This window comes from Anguilla anguilla, chromosome 4 (assembly GCF_013347855.1).
Source record: "Anguilla anguilla isolate fAngAng1 chromosome 4, fAngAng1.pri, whole genome shotgun sequence".
Lineage (NCBI taxonomy): Eukaryota > Metazoa > Chordata > Actinopteri > Anguilliformes > Anguillidae > Anguilla > Anguilla anguilla.
The window spans coordinates 48,010,667-48,023,494 of NC_049204.1; the positions used below are offsets into that span (position 1 = coordinate 48,010,667).

General features: G+C 44.7%; 1 protein-coding gene across 5 annotated transcripts in view; it reads right to left on the bottom strand.

Moving 5' to 3' along the window:
- The window catches only part of cacnb2a (calcium channel, voltage-dependent, beta 2a), an 85,293-nt gene that overhangs the window by 45,517 nt on the left and 26,948 nt on the right, over positions 1 to 12,828 (bottom strand). Inside the window, exon 1 of one of the 5 annotated variants that reach the window (XM_035413991.1) lies at positions 12,147 to 12,289. The exons of 3 other annotated variants lie outside the window; for them this stretch is intronic. In XM_035413991.1, coding sequence (XP_035269882.1) covers positions 12,147 to 12,182 — 36 coding nt within the window. In that variant the 5' untranslated portion in view covers positions 12,183 to 12,289. Of the gene's footprint in view, positions 1 to 5,523; positions 5,650 to 12,146; positions 12,290 to 12,828 lie in introns of those variants that run through there. One more of the 5 variants, XM_035413993.1, reaches the window with a different exon arrangement.

Here is a 12,828-nt window from a genome sequence, read left to right on the forward strand (position 1 = left end):
ATTAAACCAAATTTTAGCACTGAAATACAGAATCACATTTGGAATTTGGCTTACAGTCTTGTCTAAAACACTTTGGGCACACACCAATAACGCTGATGAGATCCATGGGGGTTTTAACATGATTTCTTCATTTAAAAACATAACACTGCTCGAATGTGCAACCGCATTAACATCCAGACTTGATGCCAGATTTGAATCAGAATTCCTTCTTTGTGAGATTTGGATTTACAATATCAATATTCACCTTTAGGAAGCATACTTGACGGATGAAAAGAGTCTGGTTGTAGCAGTTATTTATCAAAAGAAACCTTTCAAGCACAATGGCTGCTTCAGCTGTAGTAAATCAGCAATATAAATGAGGTACGGCCTTAAAAAAGTTTGCTTGCCTGGAATCAAGACTATCAAAACTTCAAAGGTAAATTCATTTAAAAATATGATTCTACTGCAGTATTCCAACCATTTTAATGCAATGCTTTGGGTGAAAGGAAACCACCAAGAGGCTATCTTGGCAAACCAAGATGTGTTGCCCACATATATTTAATTGCAGAATGATTTCATGTGCAGAGAGGGAAAGAATCTGCTCACAGATTCTGTCACTCAGTGCTCAGAAACTGAAACGCTAGCCACAGCTTTAGTTCCTGCGTTGAGTTTGGTCTACTAATCCAATTGATCAACTGAGTACGACGCTCAGGTGAGTTGTGCTGAACGTAAGTGAAGCCGTACTTCTACACTAAATAAAATGACATGAATTTGAGCTGAACGGCGTATAATTTTGCATAAATCATTTACTGTACTGTACATCACGCCCAGACTAATCTCTTATGGGAATAAAACCTGCCCTGTTTTCAAAGTCCCTGATAAAGAGGACTCTGAGAATAGCTCACTGTCCACAGCTTGAACACCCTATGATATTGGCTCAGTCTATCACAAATGTGATATCAGCCAGGTTCATATTTTTTTCAGAACCTCAAGTTCTTCATGGTGAAACATTATGGTAGCCTAAAGCACGTAAAATTAAATCTTGACATTCACCAAACAAAACACTGGCACCTTGGAATTACAAAGGACTGTCACAGGCTAACCCAGCTCTGTTGATTCAAAAAAGATACCACCACCCAAAGCTATCCAGAAACGTGTCATAATACAGTTCCTTTTCTGACAGCAGATCCTAATCAACAGCAGAGCCCAGAAGCTAGTGACAAAGCACATGCCTGCAAAACTGGATCACAGAAGATATCAGCACAGTTCAGCAGTACCTTCCTCTGCAGTATGATAGAGGAGGACAAAAGAACAACCGAATAATAAAAAACATGCTTACCCGGGCCACAACCTGCTTTGTTCTTGGTGACATCAGATGTCTGTCTAGCATACTGTGGTAAATCCAGGAAGCTTATGGCAGTTTGGTGTATATATATATGTATGTATGTGTGTGTGTGTGTGTGTGTGTGTGTGCATGCGCATGCACAAGACCACTCCTCATGCAGCTCCAGGACACTGTTCACAGGACAGTCCCAGAGCTGCGTGGGGGTGCCACTAACAGAGAATCCCAAAACAGTCAGACTGGGGAGGGGGGGTGAGGTAAGGGGTGGGTGGTGGGGGTATGGACAGGACCCGGTCTGGGTTATCCAACAGAGTTGTTAACAGTCTCCTCCCACTCCCCCTACCCCTTATAGTTAGTGCTATGGCTGTCAACATTAATTAGTTGCCTGGGTGGGAGAATGTCTTCTGTTTTTCCAGCCATGGTGACGTAATTGCTCCCAGTGCAGTCTCTGCCCTGGCATTTTCCATGTCATTAGTGCGATTCGCTGGTCCTAGCTAGCGGGTGAACTCAACAATCTACAGCCCTGAGTGGCTCAGGACTCCAATTATATATTCATAAACACCTTATGGATTTACTGCCCACTAAAACACCTGGAGGGAAACCCTCCGCCCGCCCGCTCCCAGTTCTCCCAGTGTCATCTGCTTCCTTTCCCTTTGAAAGCTCACGCTATATGCAACTTGATTGTGATGTGATGAGCAAAACATTTTAATAGGCAGCTATGTAAAGGACACCTTTATATCAAAACTGCAATAAGCAATTAAAATATGACACACCCCAAAAAAGATCACTGTGAATCACATCTTACAGGCACCTCACTTCCACCAACTTAAGAACAAACTGCCATATTTCTGTCACATTTATCACACGTGTGCCGTTCCCTCACCTCAGACAAACATTAATTTGTCTATGTCTGAAATTAGAAATGCCAACATGAATACAACAGCAATAACACACATATAACTTCATAAAAACTTAATGGAACTAAAATCCAGTGTATTAAGCTTATAACTAAGATTTAGATTTTGACGAGATGCAGTGTTTGTTTCTATATGTGCTTGTATGTAAGTGTGTGCAAGGATGAATGTGCATGTGTGTATGTATGTATCTACATACAGTATGTGTGTGCGTGTGTGTGTGCCTGTGTGTATGTGTGTGTGAACACGTGTGTGTGTGTGTGTGTCATCACTCCCTTGGGTTCTAATGATTGCTTCTTAGAAAGGAGATTTAAAGGGCTTGCATCAATCCAGGATTTAGATAGGAGACAATTGCTTGGGCTTCTTGGATATGAACACTGCCACCACAGATCCATACATTTACTCATGCACCTTGCACAAAAAGTGAACAATAAGTTCCCAGTACAATATCTTCAATACAGGGTCTATATTAGACACTAACATAATCATCCAATAGCCATAAGTCGGCTCCCCACAGCTTTGGCCGATGCCAGCGCTACTTCTACATTTTAACAACAATAACAATTTAATTCACAATAATTTACAACAAGAAGCATAAGCTTTTCCTTAACTCTGCCAACAGTTAACCAAGGTTGTAAAATATAGGCTATTCGCATGTATTAAAAAAAGATTTGTTTAATTTGAATGAATGAAAATACAAGTGAAACCTCATACAAAGCCTTGACTAAATTCAGCATAACTTTACCGTAAGGGAATTCTTTACATCATTACATAATCCTTTAAACACATTTTTAATGGTATGTGTACACTCTGCGCATATATATATATAGTTATGTACTCTGTAGATATGTTGCATTGAACATTCATTAGTAAGACTGGCCATATATATGTGCATTTAGGCTTGGGGCCTTTCTGTGTGGAGTTTGCATGTTCTCCCCGAAGACTCTAAATTGCTCATACGTATGATTTTGTCAGTGAATGATGAGTGAATGGTGTGTGTCCCCTGCAATAAATTGGCGCTCTGTCCAGAGTGTGTTCCTGCCTCTCGCCCAATGCTCACTGGGATAGGCTCCAGCACCCCCCCGCGACCCGGCTCAGGATAAGCGGGTATAGATAATGGATGGATGGATGGATATATATATATATATATATATATAGTACCGTGCAAAAATCTTAGGCACACTAGATTTTAAACATAACATATAGTATATATTTGGTCTTAGATGTTTATTTTTTGTTTTCTGCATTCGTGTGTCAGTAGAAAGGAGCAAATTTGAAACAATGCATATGAGGTTAAAGTGCAGGCCATCACCTTTAGCTTAAGGGTATTCACATCTAAATTGGGGGATCCAGGTAGGAATTACAGTCTTTTTTATACATAGGTCCCCCATTTTAGCTAACTTCATGCCACTGAAAATATATACATGATGACGAGAGCCGGGAGCCACAGCTTGTGATCCAACTTTCAATGGCATCAAATTGCAGATAAATCCAGCAAGCCCGGAGGACCAGGATTCCTAAACCCACGACTGAAGTCCATAATAATATATGCACTTAGAAAAGAAAAAAAAAAAACAGAATGTACAAAGAGGCGATCCCTTGAGAACATGTGCCTGTTCTAGAATGCATTTTGACACTGCATAAGGGCATCAGAACAAAGGCAGCTCATTATCAAGCCACCTGAAACATCACACCTCCCACAGCATTCGTAAAGCGACACCAGGCACGTTCACCGAGCGGCGGGGGAGAGCGATACTTTGACAGAGAGGAGACGTTCACTCGCTCTGTCCCTGTGCGTATTTAGCGAGGGATGTGCGCAGACAGCGCTGTGTAAAAAGGCACAGACGGCTCAGTCAAAAAATATTCCTCCCATACGATTCATCAGCCGTTCTCAAGTGCAGCCTTCAGATTTGCTAAAGGGGCTCGGATACACTGAAAGCCTACGTGGGCCCGTGCCACAGGGAAATGTGACACTTGTCCTTCAGACCCCAGATCTCATTTCAATACACCCAGATCGCTCAGTACCTCCTCATGCATTATGATAATGTCATAATAAACTTTATTTCTACAGCACCTTTCAAACAAAGTTAGAAAGTGCTTTACTCCTTAAGATAGTACAAAAACAGATTAGAAACAAAAGAATGGCAGCAACAGACAATATGACAACAAAAAGCTAATTGAACCAAGCGGAATAAAGATTAAAATATCATAAGGAAAAAGCAAATCTGTATAATTGAGTTTTCAGAAGATAATTAAAGATGCGTTGACCTGTGTCTCAGTGGAACAGGAGTTTTAAACATGCTGCCATGATCAGCAGGAGGTCAGCAGGCTGCACCTCAGAACAGCAAACAGACAGATACTGCAGTTGTCCTGAACAAAATAAGATTAGACCTTGTATTCACACTTTTCATGAGGTAATCAACCAATGAGACTTGAATCTTATTTCTTAAATCTTCAATCCTTCGACTCATTTTCTAAAATAAGCCTGGACACAGGTACATATATTTTTTACGAAGAATTATATCCAATTCCACGATGATGATAAAAATAAATTAAGAGATTCTTTTTTTAATAAGAAAAAAATTTCTCCACACAGCTCCACCACAAGACCTACACAGTAAGTTTGTTTAAGTGTGCCTTCCAGCATTTCTAAGCCTACTTACCCCCTGTGCAGTTCACCAGCAATGAATGGACCCAAAATGACTGTTCCGCCCCCTCAATAAGCCTTATCAGATTGTAAAGAGCATGCTGTGGTCCCTTTAACACAGTTACTGAAAGTGAACATCAGCACACCCGTCACAACAACGCTAGAGAGACCATCGGCCCTCTCTCTTCTCTCCACCCCTGCTCTGCACACATTCACACAGCCGGTAGAAACACAGGGCAAGAGAGACAGGCAGGTACAGTAGCACAGGGCCAGAGACACAGGCAGGTACAAAAGCACAGGGTCAGAGACACAGACAGGTACAAAAACACAGGGCAAGAGACACAGGCAGGTACAGTAACACAGGGCCAGAGACACAGACAAGTACAAAAACAGAGGGCAAGAGACACAGGCAGGTACAGAAACACAGGCAGTGACACAGCCAATAACACAGGCACAGAAACACAGGCAAATACACAGGCAGTAACACAGGGCCAGAGACACAGACAGGTACAGTAACACAGGGCCAGAGACAAAAGACACTAACACAGGCACATGGACACTGGCAGAGACACAGGCAGTAACACAAGCACATAAACACAGGCACAGAGACACAGGCGGCACAGACGCACGAGTGGCTTTACCTTGGCTTTCTTAGGCATGCTGTGCGGCTGACTGTAAGGACGGGCCCGGCCGGGCCTTTTTGCTCCTCTGCGGGGGTAATGAATAATGCAGGCAGGCGGTGTCCGTTCTGAGCCAGGTGAAAGTAAATACAGCAGGTGTCTGCGCAGCCTTCCGAGACCAACAAGCCCGGTAGCCTGCGCGGCGCCGCCAACTCCGCCTCCGCGCGCCTCGTTAGAGCGGGAGCGCCGCGGGAGGCACCGTCAGACCGGCTGCCCGTTCCCACGGCGCTGTCCGCGGGGCCGGAGCGGCCGCAGAAACAGAGCGGCGCGCCGGCCCGGCTCGGCCGAGCGTGGGGGTGACGGACGCCAGGGAGCGGCTGCCCCGAGCTCCCGCAGCATTCAGTCTAAATTTGACGCGCCTGCGGCCTGTCATTGGCCCTGAGCTGGCCGGTTAGAGGAGGGACGGCGGGACTCGCGTTGTCATGGCGCGGGTGCAGATGTCTGTGGCGTGCCACGCCTCCGGCCACCGCGTCCCTCCAGACGTACAGCCTGGTGCATGTGTACCCTCTCGAAAAAGCATTATGGGAAACCACAAGACAGCTATCGCAATAAAAAAAATGGCCTGCTACACGAAATTGATAGACGATGGTACCAATTATGAAATAATCTTTTAGAAAACCCTATTATGCGCTTGGGAATGATTTCTTACATCATTCAAGTTAAATAGAAATACTGAAATAAAAATGGGAGCTTGGCAAATATTACTCTGAAGCCACTAAAAACAACACATCCTGTGCTACATAGTGTGAAATATTGTAATTTACAAACCAGGTTGCACAGAATGCAAAACCAAACCCACATATCACAGACGCACTTGCCCTTATTTTAAACCTGAAGTGTGGTTCCAGCTAGCCACGCTCCAAAATCAGCAAGTACCACAGCGGCCATGTCTCAGCGCGTCCACCTCACGACCCGTGTTAACAGACAGCGGTGAACTTCAAGCAGGAAACCTAATCCTTCACCCGCAGCCTGCTTACAGGACAGAGCGCTCGCACGCGTGGGGCGAAAGCAAGCGCTTGGGCTGAGCCGACACGCTGGCTGCAAAGAGACTCTCTGTGGGTTCCATGTGCTACACAAGAAAGGGCCATTTGAGTGAAATTAGCATGTGCCGGCGCTGGTTTCCGTCTTCGCACTGCCTCTTTGCGGCGGTGTCTGGTTGTAAAATGCAACAGGATGCCGGATTTCCAGTCCACAGGAAGTCAGTGATTTAATGCAAGGACTTCAGATGAAGAAGTACAGGAGAGGGCCAACAGCCCAGTGCAAAAATGCAACTGAACAAACATTTCAGCTTCCGGTAATTTTCCCACATTTTCTTGAAGGCACTAAGACTTAGTTGTCTTAAAGCTAAATAATTAAATCTACGAGCCACTGACTTAATCTATTTCACATTCTCAGCATTTACTTATTTTGGACTGCTAATACTAATGCTAAAATATACACACATAAAATACAAAAATGCTCCATGAAAACTTTTTTAAATGATTTCTTATAGGCCTATGTCTATGTACAGTACAGGGATAGATCTTTAATTATCAATGAATCCCAACAACTACCTGTTTTCATGGACCAATGTGAAAATGTAAAATTTTGTGTAGATTGACGGAAATATAGTTTGGCTAACAGACTGTACAGTAGTGTACATCACAATCCTACCCCTCCAAAACCGTCATAGAAACCATTTGTAAACCCTACTACAAAGGGCTCCTGTTCCTGTTACATTTTAATGTACCATAAAGAATAAAGCAACACTAAGCCAACACTATTGTAGTAATCATTCAGAGGCTACCTTTAAGAATGGCTAAAAGCTCTAGAATGGTATCATGCATGTTGCAAGATTATACCTAATAATGTTATGTATAACATGGGAAATACTTAGAGGGGACAGCCCAGCATACAAAGAAGAACATTCCAAAGCAAGCCCAATGTAAACCAGACAGGTAGTTAAACGAGTAAAACTAATCTAAAATAGTGAACAAATTACAAATGTATCACTCCTTTGATCATACATCCTCTACACCCGCACTGGCTAAGCTGTGGGCTAAGACCCACTAGCAGTCATGGAAGTGGTACAGGAGGAGCGCAAGACACAAAAAAAGTCTTACTGGACATAACACAGTTTCATTACATTACAGTCATTTAGCAGATGCATTTATCCAGAGCCAGTTACAATAAAAGAGAAAGAGAAGTGCATTCACCTGATTAAAACGCCTTCCAGTCACATCAGTCAAGTTTAGAGCTGCACCTGTTATCTGAACTGAAGTACACTATATGTGCAGCTATTTGTGCCAGCCATTATACATTTCAATGCCGTATCTTGAACAATTTAGTAATGAGATGGCCACAGAAAATGTTCTGATTCATGAACAAACAGAGGGAATGCTAGGAAATCCCTGCTGCTGCTGTCGCTCTCTCTTGCGGATATGATCAAAGAAATACAGCCTGCTATCAATGAACACACACGTGCTCACTACATGACAACAGCTATCAAGCACATACCTAGTTACCGCAGATATCAAAGTAATTAGGTGGCAGGGCCATTCAGGTGAATGATTAAACCTTGGACTGAGGAGACCGCTGCTCCAGGCCTGATGATGGGCACCTGTAATTAGCAGTGCTTCTCTGGCGCACAGTTCCCGTAACAATCCATCTCACAGGGCTCGGTGTTGCCAGGTGGGGAGTAGGTACCAGAAGAAGGTAACCATCAGTACTGTTTTTTTTTTTCTTAAATCAATAAAAATAAACACCAGCCTGCATTCTGCAGCTTCCCAGAAATCACTCACTCACTCACTCACTCACTCATTTACCACCACGGTTACACACGCATACACACACACACACACACTAATTGATTTCAGATCTAAATCAGCCAGCTTGCCCTCTCCAAGATCAGGAGTGAAATCTTAACTCTGCAGTGGCAGGATATGAACACCTCTACCTACACATAACGAAAGAAACAACGCCGTGTGCATTATATAAACAGGCATGAAAGTGTAGTAGTGAGAGTGCGGATCTACGAGCCATTTAGATGGCAGCACGTGACCAGTGCCAGGCTCGGCCATCTGGACCCATAATCCCCACACACCATTATCATTATTGATGTGGCCACTGTAGCTCTGTTGCTATAATTACGTCACTGACATCTTCGTTCAAAGAAACGTGAGGTCAACCACCACACAGTTACACTAGTGCATCTTGGCTCATGTCCAACTGTCTTTAAAACAATGGTTTTTTATCGATAATCTGTTTCCCACCCCCTTTCGCACACAAATAATGTATATTTGTGCTGGCACAAGGGGGCTTACGCTCACATATAGGCTAGTGCTAGACAAGGGTTAAATGCATCTTGCCCATCTCTCATCTTCATTTCACGCACTTAATCCGAGAGGACACCTGCACTAAACAAACCCAGAGGCATATAATCCTGTCAATGTCTGCCGTACAACCGCTGCTCCCAAAAATAGGCATATCTCGACACGCGGCTCGGCGTCAGTCAGCAAGGGAGAGTGCATCAACCAGAAGGTTACAAAAAAAAACAAAAACAATACAAGCAAAACCAGAAAAGGGAAAACGGAGGTTTTCAGCTCGGGTCTCTCGCTTGGAGACTCTCAGATGCAACGGCAAGGTGTTGGAGGGGAGATGAAGATGAGATCATGCACACGCACCATATGGGACCTCTCTGGAAAATGGAGCACTGCTTCCCCTCAGGAGAACAGCGGGACTGGCAGCCTCCTTAAGACTGTCTACAGTGGAAGCGTATAGTTGGTGATTAAAAATGATAATTATATCACAATATTACAAGCACTTTCCAACATCTCTCAAATGACTAAATCCTTTTAAAAAAACAATAAAAAAACAACTGAATTCCAAACATTTTAAAAGCACTAAAGGGCTTTTAAATCCGTTGGTTTGATTGCCAAGAGGATTACATCACTCCATAATATACCCTCAGTCACAAGAAATTGAAGAGCAAAAGAAAAAAGACGTATTCATCGGGATCACAGCGGTAAAATCCCAGTGAATACATTCACTTTTTACACTACAGAAACCCGGTAAAACAATTCAACGCAAGGTTCACATTTCATCAGCGAGGAGAGAATTCACTGCTCTGCATTACAAGGACACAGACTGGGGTTACAGATGGAAAATCCTACCATTAAGAGGGACTGCTCACAGAAATTCCAGTTATTAAAATGCTAGAATACTTACTAGTAATACTTGCTAGAATACAAAATTCATACACTACCTCCAAAAGAAAAAAGTCTGTTTTTTAGGCCTTCAAATAGGCTAGGCAATGGAAACCTTCATGGATACAGAATAACAGTGCTGAGACAATTGTGTTCAGTATACTGTGAGTGTGCTAAGTATCTGTCCTGTCAGTGTGCTCAAAATCTGTCCTGTCACCCAACACCTTTGAAAAGGTTAGGAGAATGAGCGATTGCGACTCAACACCATATTCATCCGTAGATGTGGGTAACAGAACAGGGATTAGATGCACTGCATCAAGAGAAGCAATTATGATATTGTCACATGAACCGAAGCCTGTGCAAGACCCTTCTGTAAGCACAATAACATGAACACGTTAACAGAACCTGTTAGCGAGCAACAGTCGACAGGAAAAATGTCATAACATTGGTCATATTAGGCCACACCGAATGAGGACAGCTTTTGGCTGGCTATGCAGCGTGCTGCATTCTGCAGCAGTAGAGGGGAGCAGAGGGCCAAAGAGCGCAGGGAGAAATAAACTGCAAAACAAAGCGCTTCCGCTTCCCAAAGGAACTGGCAGCAGAGTCACTGCTTCACGCTGCCCTGGACCCTCGAGCGTGACATCATCAGCGCTGCACACAATCACCAGCGCGACAATGAAACGCATGGCTCCCGCAACGCGGCGTGTGTCAGAGGAGAGAGCGCGCAGGTCACTGGATCAAAGCTATCGCCGCTTCATTTCCCTAATGCCGAAACGTCTGCGGGCGATGAGGAGGGCTGCCTATACTGCCCCCCACCCCCCCCTGCTGATTACATCTGAGTGCTTTCTAATCTCTCCAGCTCCATCTGCGTTTAGCTAAGATTCGCTGATGAATCTGGCCCAGAATGCCTGGCATTACTACACCCGCCACATCTATGGATCCAACTGACACAGGCTGCCCCTACCCCACCTTCCCTGGCCACAAACATCCACACACGCTAACCCAGTCAACATATACACGTGCACACACATACACACCCACACGTACAAAATCTCCCAAACACACACAAACAAGGGCACATGCAAGCGCAAACACATACCGTCATGCACGCATGCATACACACACACGCATGCATGAACACACACACATGCACAAAGCTTTTCTGTCCCCTGCTCCATGTCCATCCCCTACACACACAGACCCTTAAGCTTCTTAGTGAAAGGCAGTTGCAGCACCGTGCTCTAGTACACAACACAGCCAGCTAGACAGAGGTCAGGGAAGCAGAGGGGATGCTTGATCGATGTCATTACACACAGTGACACATCTGATTGGCTGCTCTCTAGCCATCCATATGTTGAAAATTACACTCTGGACTAAAGCTCAGTCCACTGCTTTCACAATGGGCTGTAAGTGTCAGCATCTCCATACATTAAAACTGAAGTTTTTATAATAACTAGGCTTTGTCGGTTCAATGTAACATACAAACCCTAACTTTATGGAACCACTTTATCTCTCCTCGACTTTCGTCTGTGCACAACCTCTTCATTTACAGAACTAAAAACAGAAGCAAAACGTTCACACATTATGCGTCTACAATAATGCCTAAAACTCTTTTTATATGTCCATGTTTGAAGAGTACTTTCCCCTAAACACACAGAGCAGACAGGGTGATATTGCAGAGAGCAGGATTGAGACAGATTTCCAAAAGTGGGCATGTTATAGTTATATAATTTCTAAATCTGATGGTTACTCTAAGCCCTTTTTCTAGTGATAACAACTGGCCTGCATTTGGCATTACACAATAGCTGTGCCCTGGTCTACATTCATCTGAGGGGTGTGGAATGTAGTCTCTGTCCATGGAGCTTCAAGAGTCAAGTGAAGTTATGAAGATCAAGCTCAGGATGGAGTAGAAGACTCATCCAAGCAGATCCATATACTATCGAAACTTTGGAAAAGATGGATATCCTTCACAAAAAAAAAAACAAAAAAAAAAAACATGTGTTTTGTATATAATTTCATAATTACAGCACAGGCAAATTAATCTGAAAGGAAACACACAAAATTGCAATTTATTTGAACCACATAAAATTGAAGACATTAGCTCTGAGCACATCGATGCTGTGAATGAAAACCAAGACCGGTGAATCCGGGACATTTTTAACTTGGTTTAAAACTGAACACCGTACACAAGCAGTGCTTAGATTACACTTTGTCAGGTGACAATTACAAGTGCAGGTGTTTCGAGGCACAGCAGAAGTCAAAGACAATGCAAAATCTGTCACCAACACCTCCCACCCGCCCATCCCCCCCCCCCCCCCACCACACTCCGCTCATTCACACCCACGTTCCACGCCACCCGCACCCCGCCCCACTCCCACCCTTCCAGAAATCCGTACTCACCCAGGAGACATTTTTGCTCTTTGGTGGTTTGAGCATGGCAACATGCAGCGAAAGTGTGACCAGCAGCAGCCCCTGGCAGCATGGATTTCCAACAGCCGGCCTCAGCTGTCCTCCGGCCCCCCCGCGGCAAAAAATAAAATCCAATTATAATAAAAACAAATACGATAAAATTTTTAAAAAATAAGAGCGTAAAAACGGAAAGCGACGCGGCGTTAATTCAGCAGGCGAGCGGGAGCCAGGCAGGGGCGATCGGGCCGGGCGGAGTGGGGACGGGGACCCATGACTCGTCAGCGTTCCTCGCGTTCCGAAGCGCCTGAAACCGCACCGACATCTGTCCGGGGCGCGGCTGACGCCCAATTAAAAAAAGGGGGGCGCCTCAGCGGGGCGCGGGAGACGCGCCGACGCCGCGCAGCCGCCCGTGCTCCCGGACGTCACCCGCAGCCGAAAGCATCTCCCTCTTGGATCTCCTCCTGCTGCTTCCTGTTCTTCTCCTCCTTCCTCTTCCTCTTCCTCTTCCTCTCTCTCTCTCTCCGGCGCGATGGCGGCGCTGATTGCGCGTTCCGGCTCCGTGTGTGCGGTGTCACTTCAGGTCTGAACCCCTCCCCGACATGTCACGGCGAACGCCCAATCACTCAGCGCGGCTTTGATGAAAGCTTTTCAGGCCGGGCTTATGAGAGCATTA